The following is a 13,151-nucleotide window of genomic DNA, read 5'->3' as shown; positions in this document are numbered from 1 at the left end:
ATTCTGCCAAAATGATTAGGTTAGACTCTTGACATGAGGAGATTATCCCAGATTATCACCATGGCCCCATTTTATTCACAAGAGTCCTTATAAGAAGGGGGCAGGAAAGTCAAAGTTAGAGAATCATAAGTAACAATACAAGCGAGAATTTGGAATGATAGAAAATTGGGAAGATGAAAAGAATTGTGGGCAGCTTCTAGAATTTGGATGGCAAGGAACAACATCCAGAAGAAATACAGCTCAGCTGCCCTTTGTGTTGAGCCCAGCAACACCAATTTTGGACTCTTAATCTCCAGAATAACAAAATCGTACCTTTATGCAGTTTTCAGGCACTACATTTTTAATCATTTGTTTCACTGTGTTAGGAAATATTTTAATATAATATGATTGCTTTCTAGTAAAAAAAAACCTAGGTATTTTAAACACTCCTTTACCTTTCATTTAGCTAGCTACATGTTTATTATGTGTTGGCAGTTCTTCCCATCACTGTCTCTCACATATCCAGATTGATGGATAAGACCCCCACCTGTACATGTGCTTGTGGAAGAGAGAAGTTGATCCATAGAGGTTCCAGAAGCTAAACACACAGCCCAGAAACTATTCCATCACTTCCGCTCACACACAATGGTCTAAAGAAGTCTCATGGCCCCACTGAATGCAAGAGATCAGAGAGTGTAACACCCCAAGGGGCCAGAACACAGACATGCAGGATCATTTGGCAAAGCACGACGCTTTCAGAGAGGGCTGGGGCCGTCCGCCTGCGTGTGCCACATCACTGAATCTCTCTGTGTTTTGCTTTCCTCGTCTGTAACAGAGTCCCATGTGACAGGCTCATCGCGAGGGCTACATGCCGTGTACACACAGCGGGCTGAGCTCACGGTGTGCACTCAGTGAGAGCTGTTGTGGATAAATACTTGAGCGGACGGACAGGATCACACAAGGATGGTAAATAGCTGTCTTGTTCTCCCTCCAGGTGTGGCAGGTGAGGCAGAACTGCAGGTGATCCAGCCTGAGAAGTTGGTGTCTGTGGCAGCCGGACAGACGGCCACTCTTCACTGCACCCTGACCTCCCTGGTCCCCGTTGGGAAGGTCGAGTGGTTCAGGGGCACAGGGCCAGGCCGGGAGTTAATCTTCAGTTTCAGAGGAGACCCTTACTCCCCTCGAGTAACAAATGTTTCAGATGCCACAAGGAGAAACAACATGGACTTTTCCATCCGCATCAGTAACATCACCCCAGAAGACACGGGAACCTACTACTGTGTGAAGTTCCAGAAAGGGAACCCCGATGTGGAGTTGAAGTCTGGACCAGGCACCCAGGTCACCGTGAGCGGTGAGTATCGCTCCGTCCCCTGGTTGTGACGGCAAGTCAGTAAGAATGCCCTCCACTGTCTGAGCAACAGATAAGGATCAGGAGCTTTGGCAGGTGCCCCTGAATGAGCCCCTTCCACGGATCAGGAAAGTTGAGGCCTGGAGAGGCCTTGCTATTGGCTGAAGACACCACGGCTGATAAATGGTGGGGAAATCTGGAACCACGGTCTGCAGGTTCCCAGCTCTTCCCTTTTTCAATCCTGACCAGCCCTCTGGTTCCCAGGATGAGAGACTAAAAGTCTGGGAGACATGCTAGTCACAAGGCCCATCCTCACATCTGCCTCCAAATAGCACTCATGTCGATGTGTCCAGAATCCTCCACACTCGGCACTTACTAAGCACCTGCTATGTGCAAGCTCTGTTCTGGGTACTGTAGGAGGAGGAGGTGGACACCGAGAGTGACACCCACCAGAAATGTCCTTCCTGTGCCCAGATTGGTAGGAAGTCCCCTGGCAGAGAAGACAAGGGGGACTTTGAACTTAGGCTGGAATTGCACGCGGGCCCTGCCCCTGCCTCAGTCTCCGACACCGCCCTCCCAACACTATCAGCAGGGCTGGAAAATAATCCGTGAGGGTTCTGCACAGTGTCACATACCTGTCGTTGGTGAGGATGACCACAGTCATGCTTACTGCTCGTAAATGCTCCTCTTGTAGCCAAACCCTCTCCCCCCGTGGTGTCGGGCCCCACGGCCAGGGCCACACCTGAGCAGACTGTGAGCTTCACCTGCGAGTCCCACGGCTTCTCCCCCAGAAACGTCACCCTGAAATGGTTCAAAAACGGGAATGAGCTGGCAGCCTCCCAGACCACCGTGGACCCAGAGGGAGACAGCGCTTCCTACAGCATCTCCAGCACAACCACGCTGCCGCTGGCCCCGGGGGACGTTCGCTCCCAGGTCACCTGCGAGGTGGCCCACATGACCCTGCAGGGGGGCCCTCCTCTTCGTGGGACTGCCAACTTGTCCGAGACCCTCCGAGGTAGATGCCCGTCACCCCCGGCCCAAGCCCAGCTCCGGCCCCCAAGCCTCCCAGCCTGCCCCTCCCCCACTCCGTGCTCCCAGCCTTCCATCCCCTGGAACCTGCCTCCTGACAGACCCTCCCGATCACCGGGCACCCAGGGGTACCGTCACCTCCTCCTGTTTTAACGGCAGTTCCAGGTGAACACCTAGCGTGCTAGGTAGTTCGATTTACTTTCCCATAGCCACTCCAATTATTGAGCACCTACTGTAATCCAGCCACTGTGTGCTCGGTGACTTCATGGATTTTGCTAGTTACTCGATTCCAAATGCATGCTGGGGGCTCGGTTTCACTCATCATTACCCTAATAGGAGCTACCAGTAGGTACCTTGAGCACCTACTGTGTACTGGGCACTGTGCTCAGGGATTTCACTCGCATGCAAAGCCTACCCTGAGTGTTTGAGCACCAGCTGTATGCCTAGCACTGATCTGGGTGATTCCCTTGCTGCGTGGGGCGACCTAAGTTCTCGAGCCCCTCCCCGGTGATGTGTCTGTTCCATGAGGTCAGAGCTTCTGCTCTGTGCTGTTTCAGTTCCACCCACCTTGGAGGTTGCCCAGCAACCCGTGACAGGGGACCAGGTGATGGTCATTTGCCAAGTGAAGAAGTTCTACCCCCAGCGCCTACAGCTGACCTGGTTGGAGAACGGACACGTGTCCCAAACAGAAACGGCCTCGACGGCCTCGAACCTCACAGAGAACAAGGATGGGACCTTTAACTGGACAAGCTGGCTCCTGGTGAATTTATCCGCCCACAGGGAAGATGTGGTTTTCACCTGCCAGGTGCAGCATGACGGGCAGCCCGTGGTCACCAAAACCCATACCCTTGTGGTCTCTGCCCGCCAGAAGGACCAGGAAGCCCATATGACCCACGGTGAGTCCGAGATGCCAACTGACCTGGCACTTTAAATTCTATCTTTTCTTTTTTTTATGTGAAAAGCAGTCATTCATGCCTATTATAGAATAATCTAGAGGTCTACGGACATAAAGTAGAATTTTGATATGAACTTCCCTCCCCAAAGCTCATGCTCCAAGAGTGACCACTGTTAAGATTTTGGTACATAGCTTTTTAGATCTTTTGACAGAAACATGCATTAGAGAAGGAAACAACAGAGGGAGGGAGATGATCTTGTCGCTAGCATCCTGCCTCCTGCACCTTCACCTGACAGTAATTATGTCACCACGCCAGGCCAGCCACCTCCTCCTTCTGTTCGTTCTCACCTGGGCTTCATATCGATCCTTCTTACGCCCTTCTATCCCCTTCTCAGCAAAGGTCTGCACTTGCCACTCTGAAATTCTGGACGGGAACCCTGAGGACAGAGTGTTGAGTCTGGACCAGGCTCCCAGGTGACCATGGATGCTCACAGCACAAACCACCTTTGTCCCCTGCTTTGGGACAACAGGCCAGCAATAATCATGATTACTCACTGCACATTTACTTGATGCCAATTCCAGTTCATTTCTGGTCTTCTTCCTGCTACAACCACCCTGGGAGCTTGGAAGTTTACAGAACCGACTCAGGGAGAAATGGGGGACAGATGGAGAAGATGTCCTGCCCTTAGTCCAGGTGATGGGCTAAACCAATCAAGAGAAACCTGAGTCCCCGAGGACAGGGACCACCAGCCTATATGACAAACGTGTTAGAGAAAACAGCTGGGCATTGTCCCAAGGACCTACAGGTCCCCTTTCTATGACCAAATTATATCTTATCTCGCTCTTATAATATATGGAGGAGTTTGAGCCATGTTTCCAGGAGTCTTTGTTCCAGAAGACCTTTCAAAGGCCCATTTCCTTCTAACATACCCCATGACACTGTCCTCATTGCTGGGTCAACACTGGGTCACCGAGTGTCCATGACCCCACCAACTAGGAGAGGAGAGATAGGAAGGGGAGAACAACTTCTCTTAACACTAGAGGTACTGCCTAACTGCGTCCACTAATGACTCAGTCATGGATGCACATCCAGTTGCAAATGGAGTCCATAATTGTGTGGTCATGTGATTAATGACTTTTGTTTTTCAACAAAGCCAGTACCATTACATACTTTGTAAAATTAACAGTAATTTCCCACTATCAGCTAAAATGGAACCTATATTCAGATTTTCCAAAATTTCTTCTAAGACTTTATTCTGTGTACCAAACTTGGTTTTATTTCATCTCGAAATGCTTGCAAAAACTTTCCTGTGAAACCGCATGGGACTCCACAATTCCTTTTTACATATATATATATATATATATATGGACATATATATACAGAGAGAGAGAGTATGAATAGCTAGGGCTACTCAAATTCTTCATTTCATATTGGATGCTTGTGGATGCTTGAGGAAGCTGGTCCATTTTCTTGAGTTGTCCAACTTCTACCCACAGAGTTCTCATCATATGACCTTGGTATCCTTTTGATGTCTGTAGGCTCTGTAGTGATATTATATTTCTTTCCTGATATCGGAACTATTTCCCTTTTTTTTTCACTGTCAGAATTACTAGAAGTTTTTCAATTTTATTGATCTTTTCCACAAACTCTTTTGTTTTGGTGATTTCCTCTATTGTGTATTTTCAATTTCATTGTTTTTTCTCCTCTTTTTATCCCCATTCTGCTTGACTGGGGTTTATTTTGCTCCTCCTCATTTTTTGAAATGGGAGCTAGGATGATTGATACTAGTCTTTCTTTGTTTGAATGCCACACCTGGACTTCCTTCTGCACTTGGGGAGTCAGGAGTGTGGAGCCAGGATACCTGGTGCTGTGTTCTTCCAGACTGCAGGCATCTAGGCTGCCTGACTTCCTCTTCCACCTTTCAGAGTCCTCCTATTCTTGGACCTCGTATGATTTCCAGGGGTCAGTCTTATACGGAACCAGGAAGGCAGGAAGAGGCAAATCAACACCACCTCTTCTGGACTGGCCTGGGTTAGGTTTTTAGTCTTTGGCCTTGCACTAGAACTCATACTAGGGCTGTTACTTCTGGTGCTTCCAGTGTGCCTGAACTAGCAAACTTGCTTGTGTGCTAAGACCGGAAATGGACATTAGGGTTGTCTGGGTTGGAGAGCTGGATGCCTATGTGACCCTGCTGCACCAGGATGCCACAGCCTCCCCTGGGCATCCCAGGGCTCCAGGTACTGCGATAATTGGCCCAACGGGTTGGAATAAGAATGCACATCTTTCGGTTCACGTTTATGGTACTGAGGTATTTTATAACACTTCTAGTTTAAGAGACCTCTGTTCTCTCAGTATAGCATCACTGGGTATGTTAAAGGGGTTGGTTAGCCGGTTTGGGCATTTGGAGGAGAGAGGTTCTGAGTCCTCTGATCTTTCTGTTCTTCTTTTAGGATGCCACGTGTGCCTGTCCCATTTTTCCTTCTTCCCTTCACCACTCAACTTTGAAACAGCACCTCTTGAATCTCGTTTGTCTTTCCCCCAAAGTTATGCATTTCAAATCATGCCTGCCCCCTTTATGCACATCTATCTTTTTAAATTTCCCTGACTCCCTGCATCAGGTTCCTATTGCTGCTGTAATCATTAGCACACGCTTAGTGGCTTCAAACAACACAATTTTTTTCTTCCACTTCTAGAGGCAGAAAGTCTACAATGAGTTGGCAGGGCTTCATTCCATCTGGGGGAACAGGGGGAGAGTCTGTGTCCTTGCTGTTCCAGCTCCTAGGGTCCCGTTCCGGACTACCCTCTGCTGCGGTCAATATGCCTCCTGCTCCCACTCTCCTGCCTCCCTCCTTCACTTGTAAAGGTCTCTGTGATTCTGTTGGCTCCACTCTGATAGTCCAAGATAATGACCCACTCAAGACCATAGCTGGTTACCACACAGTCTACCTTGCCATGTCAGGGACCACAGACTCTGGGGAATCTGGACCAACCATCTTAAGTCAGGCATACTTTGAAATTATTTTCTGTGATCTGTGTCCTGATGTGCAGGACACATTTCCAATATTTTCTCATTGAAGTTGGGTTTAATATTGGCAGTAGGATTTCTAAAAAACTCTCCAGCATCTTGTATAACTGCCCTTGTCTTCTTCACCTGCCCTTTCCTATGGCTGGTGAGGGTGGGAGGGCAGCAGTGTAAGATATTGTGCCTTCAGATTGTGTGCTTTTTCCCTTTTGTCTCCCAGACATTTTGGAGTTTGGCCATTGCTCTTCAAGGACTTCTGAAAGCCAGGTTTCCATAGAATTTTCTGTCCTTTTATTGTTTTTTCTTTGGGTTCAGAAGCTGTATTCAGAGATGAGGAGCTAAGGTGCTGCCTTGTCCTCAGCAGACACAAGTGCCCTGAGGGCTTTGAATGCCTTGTCCCCAAAGTCCCTATCCCACATCAGTACTTGTCTCCCATATTTCCCCATCACGGCCCTGTTCTAGCAGAGCAGTATACTGAAGCTGAGAATTCAATCCTCTTTGTAGCACCAATATTCTTATAATTATGTTGGACCCAATTATGTCCTCAGCTTTTTCTGCCCTCAGGATCTAATAGGTGGGAGTCTACAATGTTGCCCGAAAGTCCTCTTTCACACATGACCTATCATGAGAGATCAACCAGTCTGAGTTCTGTCTGCATTGTCTTTCCCTAAAGGGTTGATGCTCAGCAACACTCATCCACCCAATAGTTCTTATAATTCCCAACCGATTTCCAGATTACCAGGTTACCCCCCACCTCTACTTACTCCATCCCAGGTCACCACTGTGAGCTTTTAGCAGTGACAATAGCAAGGAAAGCTGGGACCTTCCCCTGTTCCTCTGTCCTCCAGGCAGGGGACCTCTTGGCCAGCCAGCTGATTGAGACCCAGGTCAGTATCTGCACATTAGAGCTGGGTTTCCAGACCCCTCCCAGACAAACTCCACAGGTCAACTGTATTGAGAAGCAAACTCTAACATCATATGAGAAGGGAGAAACCTCACTGTGGTGTGGTGCCCATTCACAGGTATGAGTTAGAGAAGGAGGCAAGACTGGCAAAAGGAGATATTGAACACAATGCAGCACAGCAAAGTCATACTTGCACAGAGAACAGGCGAACTGGATGCTATTTTTGACTTGTTTTAAATGGAGCGGAGGGGCAAAACCTCTGTACCCCAACTTCCTCCAGTCCTCTGCTGCACGCTGGCCTCTGGAGCAGGTGCAAACATGGGCAATGCAGCTTTTTCAACTGAGAAAAAATTCCAGAGGGCCACCCAGCTGAGACCTGCCGTCTCCCGACACACCAGGGGTAAAAATGGTGGGTCTTTGCTCCTTCCTCTAAGATTATTCCATATATTTCAAAAACAATGATGTAAATCTAAGAGCAAAATCCAGTCACTGTAAAAAGGCAAAGAATCTGAAGTTATGCATGCAGACCCAATGATCTACGTGCAAAAGAACGATGTTATTACCTGATGTTGGCACTGGGGTCCAGGGGCGTGGGATGGTGTTTGAAGCCCCTCCCAGGTTTAGACCCCATTTCCTTTACTAACCAGGGTGTTATCCAGCCAGCAGGTCTTGTGAGGTCAGGCCACCCCAAGGGCTCCCTCAGCACAAGAACATGGGGTCATCGAGGCTCGCGTGTGGAACAAAGAAGGGCAGACTTGCACCTTGCTCACCTTGACACTGTCCTTCCTCTACTTGAGGCCAGGCTGACATTCGTTCCTATGACCCTGAGAGGTTGGACTGTCCTAGTCCAAACACAAGGTCTCAGATTCATCCTAAGGACATCAGAGTCCCACCCATCTTGTGACCCTCAGTAAATTATGAGCCTGTTCCCTCCTCAGAAGAGAGTGTCAGACCTGCCCCATTGGGTGTGGGGAACAAGTCAGCAAACCTCACTTACATATTACTGAGTGCTCATGTCTCCAGCCCTTCCCTCAGGAAGGACACCCAGTAGCCTGAGCAGAGGTGAGCAAGATGAGGCACTTTTTATCCTGAATTCTGCCTCGAGCCTCTCACAGGGGAAATTCGTGAGCTTCAGAGCATAGATGGATGCAGTTTCCCTCAGATGGAGTACGTCGAGGCCCTTGGGAGTGGACTCCTGGATCCCTCTCTGATGCTGCCTCCTGTCCCTTCATTTCCAGATCGAGAACTGTCCACTCCACTCCTGGTGGCTCTCTTCCTGGGCCCCAAGCTGCTGCTGCTCGTCTCTGTCTCTGCCATCTATGGCCACAGGAAGCAATGGATTCACTGGTGAGATATGGACAAGGAGGGCAGGGCCAGGTCAGTCTCAGAAGGAGCCAGGTCAGTGGAAGGGGCAGCCCACAGGTCACACAGGGTCAGCGCCCACCTGGAATAAAGAGCAGGTGACGCACCTCCCTTCATACCCTCTGGAGCCTCAGGGATCCCTCTGGGAGGTTCCCAACTCCCAGGAGGACTATTGGGTCCTGTAAGAGGTGGACGGGGTCAAGGGCTATGGAAGGATGTACAGAGAGACCTACAGCTTCTGGGAAGGGAGTGGGCTAAGTGAGCAACACCTGGGTGGGAAACCCCACAGAAACCATCTCTAGATTATTTGGGCGCAAGGTGTCCACATTTAGAGGAATGCTGACAGGTGCCCGCTGGCTGCTCTGAGGACGGCTCCCGCTCTGACCCTCCGTGGGACAGACTGGAAAGGATGGGGAAGGGCGATCAGGACCTAGGGAAGAAGCCTGAGGAGGCACAGTCCATGTCAGGGACTTTCTGCCCTCTCACTACAGGTGTCCCGGGAGGAAAACAGCACCGAGGACATAGGAGACACGTGGAGATCATTTCTAGAATGATGAGCAGATAATGAAATGTGAACATGGGTCCACAGCTCCTTCCTTCCTCCCCTGCCACATGCCATCCTTGGTCTCTGCTGCCTCCTTCCTTCCCTGAGGGGCCCAGCCTAAAACAAGGAACAACTAGAAGCTTCCACAACCGTGCCCCAGATGCCTGCTTCCCCAGAGACTCACCTGCCCACAGTTCCTGCTGTTCCTCCTCAAAGACCTCGATGCCCCCAGAGCTGGGTCTTCACACCTATTCCGGAGCAGGGGCCATGAGAACGTCTGTGGAGACTGACACATGGATATCTTACTAGAATGAGAGAAGCAAGTCCTGGTACACACACCAGTCTATCTCTCATCCATCTTCTGGGGACGGTGGTCATGAACTACACATTCAAGTCCATGCTCCAACAGGTTATTCCTGCCAACCCCCCCCCCCCGCCCCGTCTCCCCAGCCTTGGTAAGGTTCTTCAATCCCTCTTAAATAGAAACGAATCCCATCTTGGTTTGAAGGGGAAAAAAGGATCCTCCTTCCTCTTTGCCTACCTGCCCTATCCCTCAATCCCAGAGAGAAGATTCCCTCCTCTCCCTGTGATGGGAACACTGGCTCTTCTGTCACCTTCATCCTTCCCAACCCCCCTGCTCATGTACACACGCTGGCAGTACAGAAGACAGGAGCCTTCCTTGATTTCCTTCTTTATATCCCATTTCAAATCTGCCTTCCTAATGTATGTCCAGTGACCAGACAGTGTTAAACCATCTACGTCTGGACAGAAAAAGAAGCCAGATTTGTGGTGCTTGTCCACTTCTGTGGCGTCTACACTCCCAACGTGGCCAATTTCAAGCTGCCAACAGTGGAACAACTAGCTTGCAAAATTCTTGGAAAGCTCTCAGGAGCGAGGGCAAGCCTCCTCCCACCCACCAGGGAGCTCCACCCAGCATCTGCACACTGCTCGCTCCCGGACTGCCCCCTGGTCCTGGCCACCAGCATCCCTTCCTGGACCATTGCCGCGTCCCTAACAGACTCTCCAGTTTCAGCCACAGTGATCCTACGGAAACGGAAGTCCGATTGTATCCTTCCTCTGTTTCTTCCCCCTACAGATATGCATGGCTCGGTTTCTCCCTCTTTCAAGCTCTCCAGTCATGTCACTTTATTAAAAACACCTTCCTTAAACCACCCACATAAAATATCAATTTCTGTCTCTCATTCTTTGTTCCCACAGCTCATACCTGAACTGAATTCTTTTCCTAGAACTTAAGACCAGCCAACATGATAAATAGAGACAGTGCTCACTTGCACAGTGATGCAGGACCAAAACAATGACGGGTGCAGCTGAAACCAGGCGACGTGATCTCAATAATCAGAGGGAAAAGCAACAATTTTTCTGTGAACTTTAGAAACTTTTTTCAACACATTGGGAACCCCCCAACTGCCAGTTATGAATGTACAGAGACATGAAAAGACAGTAGAACTATTATCCATTTGGTAAACACTCATTTGAAACATTAGAAACATTGAAAGATGGGGCGCCTGGGTGGTTCAGTCAGTTAGGCGTCCACCTCTTTGATTTTGGCTCAGGTCACGATCTCACAGTTCATGGTTTCCGAGCCCTTCATTGGGCTCTGGCTGTAGAGCACAGAGGCTGCTTGGGATTTCTCTCTCCCCCTCCCTCTGCCTCTCCCTGGCTTGCTCTCTCTGTCTTAAAAAAATAGAACAAAAAACATTAACAAAAAATTTTTAATTAAAAAAAAAGAAACCTTGAAAAGGGAAGTGGTTTATTTTTTTTAAAGACTTACCTAGAGTAGTTTGGAGAGTGCTTGCCTTCTTGTAACTAACTGCACAGTTTACAAGAAAACAAGCATCTCAATGATCTCACCTGCTTCTCAATTGGGATTAGATTGCAACGTTGCTGCACTTCCAATGCTGTGAACGCCTGACAACATATTCGTGAACATTTTCTGGTGTCACGTCTTCTGGGACATGTCTCCCCACCCCTCCCACTTTCCTCAGTGACGTGGTAAGTTTGCATTCACTCTCCTCCTCTGGCTGCGTATCTAGACTCTGGAAATGGTATCCCTGGCAGCACTGCCATGAAGGTCTCTGTGTCCTGATGAACCCCACTCACATTGACTTTGAACTTCAGCTCCAGCCTCAGCTCTTCTCATTTCTCCTACACACGTTCAGTTTGGTCCCCATCCCCTTTTTCCATTTTTTACTTTCATACAATGTCACCCGTGTTCATTGCAGGGCAGGGGGACCAGGAGACAACATAACCACCTGCTTTGCAATTGTGGTAAACAAACATCACAACCCCAATATCCTGGCACCCTGATCTTAGACTTCCAGGATTCAGAACGGAAGGGATTGGTTCCTGTTGTACAAGACATCCAGTTTATGGTGTTTTCTTACAGCAGCACAAGCCAAGACAAAATCTAATAAATTATGAACTTTGCTTAATGAGCAGGTACCAATATTGACTCATTAATGATAACAAATGTACCGTACTTCTGTATGACATTAATAAGAGGGGAAACTGTGTGAAGCTGTATATTGCAACTCTGTATGACTGTGGCAGTTTTTTCTAAATGTAAAACCGTTTCACAAAATTAAGTCTATTAAAAAAAAAAATTGCAACATCTTGTCTTCAGCTGACTCTCTGCCTTTTGAGCTCCCTTGGGGGAAAATTTAAGGAAACAAATGGTGGGGAGATTTCGTGTTAATATTCAGGGTTTATTTCACTTCGGGTTTGAGGTTCCTTCTCCTCCTTCCTCTGTCCTCTGCCAGAGCTCACTCGAGAGCCAGGCACTCCGAGATCTCAGAAGGAGCTGAATCCCAGTCCCCCATGATACTCATTCTAAATGCTTCCGAGTAGTAAGGCCCAGGTTAGTCCAGGTGTGAACAGAGAACTCTGGTCCCCAGGGCAGTTTTAAGACCTGATGTGAGGGGCAGTTAATCCATATCCTGAACCCAAGGAACAGAGTTGGAAGGGGCTCTGCAGAGCAAGGTGGATGCTGTGATATACCAGGTCTCAGGGGGTGGCCCTCACCTGTCACCCTCCTTATGATGGCCTCAGGTGAGGAGAGCTACCATGCCCAAGGTCATCCCTGGTAACATCCTAACTCCGGAACACACGGGAGATCAGCTGAGGTTGTCATTGAGACCTCACTGCAGCTCAGCTTCTTCTAAACATTCTTGCTCCCTTCTTCTCCCCTCCACAGGTTTGTTCTTAAAAGTACTCTCTGAAAATGACCTGCTTGTTAACATCCATCGCAACATCTGTTGCCCAGGGAAGCCAAGGTGAACAAGAGATTGTGACCGGTACCAGAAAAAGATGGGGATCCTTTTGTCTCTAGGGGCCAAGCCACTCCTGGAAGAATGGATTGTTTACACTGCCACATACCATATACATATAACACATACCACATCCCATATTCCATATACCATACAAAATATACCATATATCATATACCAAACACTCTGGGTATATAAAAGCAATGAGAAACCACAAAACTGTTTATGCAAGAAGGGGTATAATCAGATGTGTGTTGTAGAAACCATCTTGGATAAAGGAGAAGGTAGAGCTTACACTGGGCAAAACAAGATGGGGGTAGCCTATTGGGAAGTAATAGTTTTCACTGAGGGAAGCGATGATGATGGAGATGGAGAAATAGATATTTAGGAGGTAAAATAGATATTTATGAGGTAAAACTAACAGGGCCTCTAGCAGGCAGACAAGAGTGGACAAGTCAGGATGCAGAACATGGGTTACTTCTTGGTTTGACCAAATGGATAGAGGATGTGCCACATACCGAACGGGGTGGAAAGAGTAGGAAAATGTCTGAGTGCAGATTATGAGCTCAGGGTTGAATATTTGAACTATACAAATGAAGATCTCAAAGTCAAAGGATATATAGGTCAGTCACCAAAAAGTGGATTCAGGATTAGAACCTTGATTGCATCTGGTTACAAATCCACTGCCCTTGACCATCAAGGCACGAAATATCCCAGTCTCTGAAGAGGTTAGAGTCTGATGGAAGGTGTGAAGTCTCCTGGAGGTTGGAGGAAGGGAGA

General features: G+C 48.4%; 2 protein-coding genes and 1 long non-coding RNA gene across 3 annotated transcripts in view; 2 read left to right on the top strand and 1 right to left on the bottom strand.

Moving 5' to 3' along the window:
* Positions 1-9,274, top strand: part of LOC125161919 (signal-regulatory protein beta-1-like) — a 24,870-nt gene extending 15,596 nt beyond the window's left edge. The window contains exons 2-6 of the mRNA XM_047852246.1: positions 974-1,330; positions 2,022-2,342; positions 2,914-3,252; positions 8,417-8,525; positions 9,032-9,274. Of these exons, the coding sequence (XP_047708202.1) occupies positions 974-1,330; positions 2,022-2,342; positions 2,914-3,252; positions 8,417-8,525; positions 9,032-9,065 (1,160 nt within the window). The 3' untranslated portion in view covers positions 9,066-9,274. The remainder of the gene's footprint in view (positions 1-973; positions 1,331-2,021; positions 2,343-2,913; positions 3,253-8,416; positions 8,526-9,031) is intronic.
* Positions 1-13,151, top strand: part of LOC125161921 (signal-regulatory protein beta-1-like) — a 96,694-nt gene that overhangs the window by 58,621 nt on the left and 24,922 nt on the right. The gene's annotated exons all lie outside the window — the stretch shown is intronic.
* Positions 8,396-13,151, bottom strand: part of LOC125161925 (uncharacterized) — a 20,028-nt gene continuing 15,272 nt past the window's right edge. The window contains exons 3-4 of the long non-coding RNA XR_007150818.1: positions 9,269-9,370; positions 8,396-8,522 (exon numbers count right to left, since the gene is read on the bottom strand). This is a non-coding gene — a long non-coding RNA (uncharacterized LOC125161925). The remainder of the gene's footprint in view (positions 8,523-9,268; positions 9,371-13,151) is intronic.

The sequence above is a fragment of the Prionailurus viverrinus genome, chromosome A3, assembly GCF_022837055.1.
Source record: "Prionailurus viverrinus isolate Anna chromosome A3, UM_Priviv_1.0, whole genome shotgun sequence".
In the NCBI taxonomy this organism is placed as follows: Eukaryota; Metazoa; Chordata; class Mammalia; order Carnivora; family Felidae; genus Prionailurus; species Prionailurus viverrinus.
Note: the sequence above shows the minus strand (reverse complement) of the source record. Positions and strands in the feature narration are given on the sequence as shown.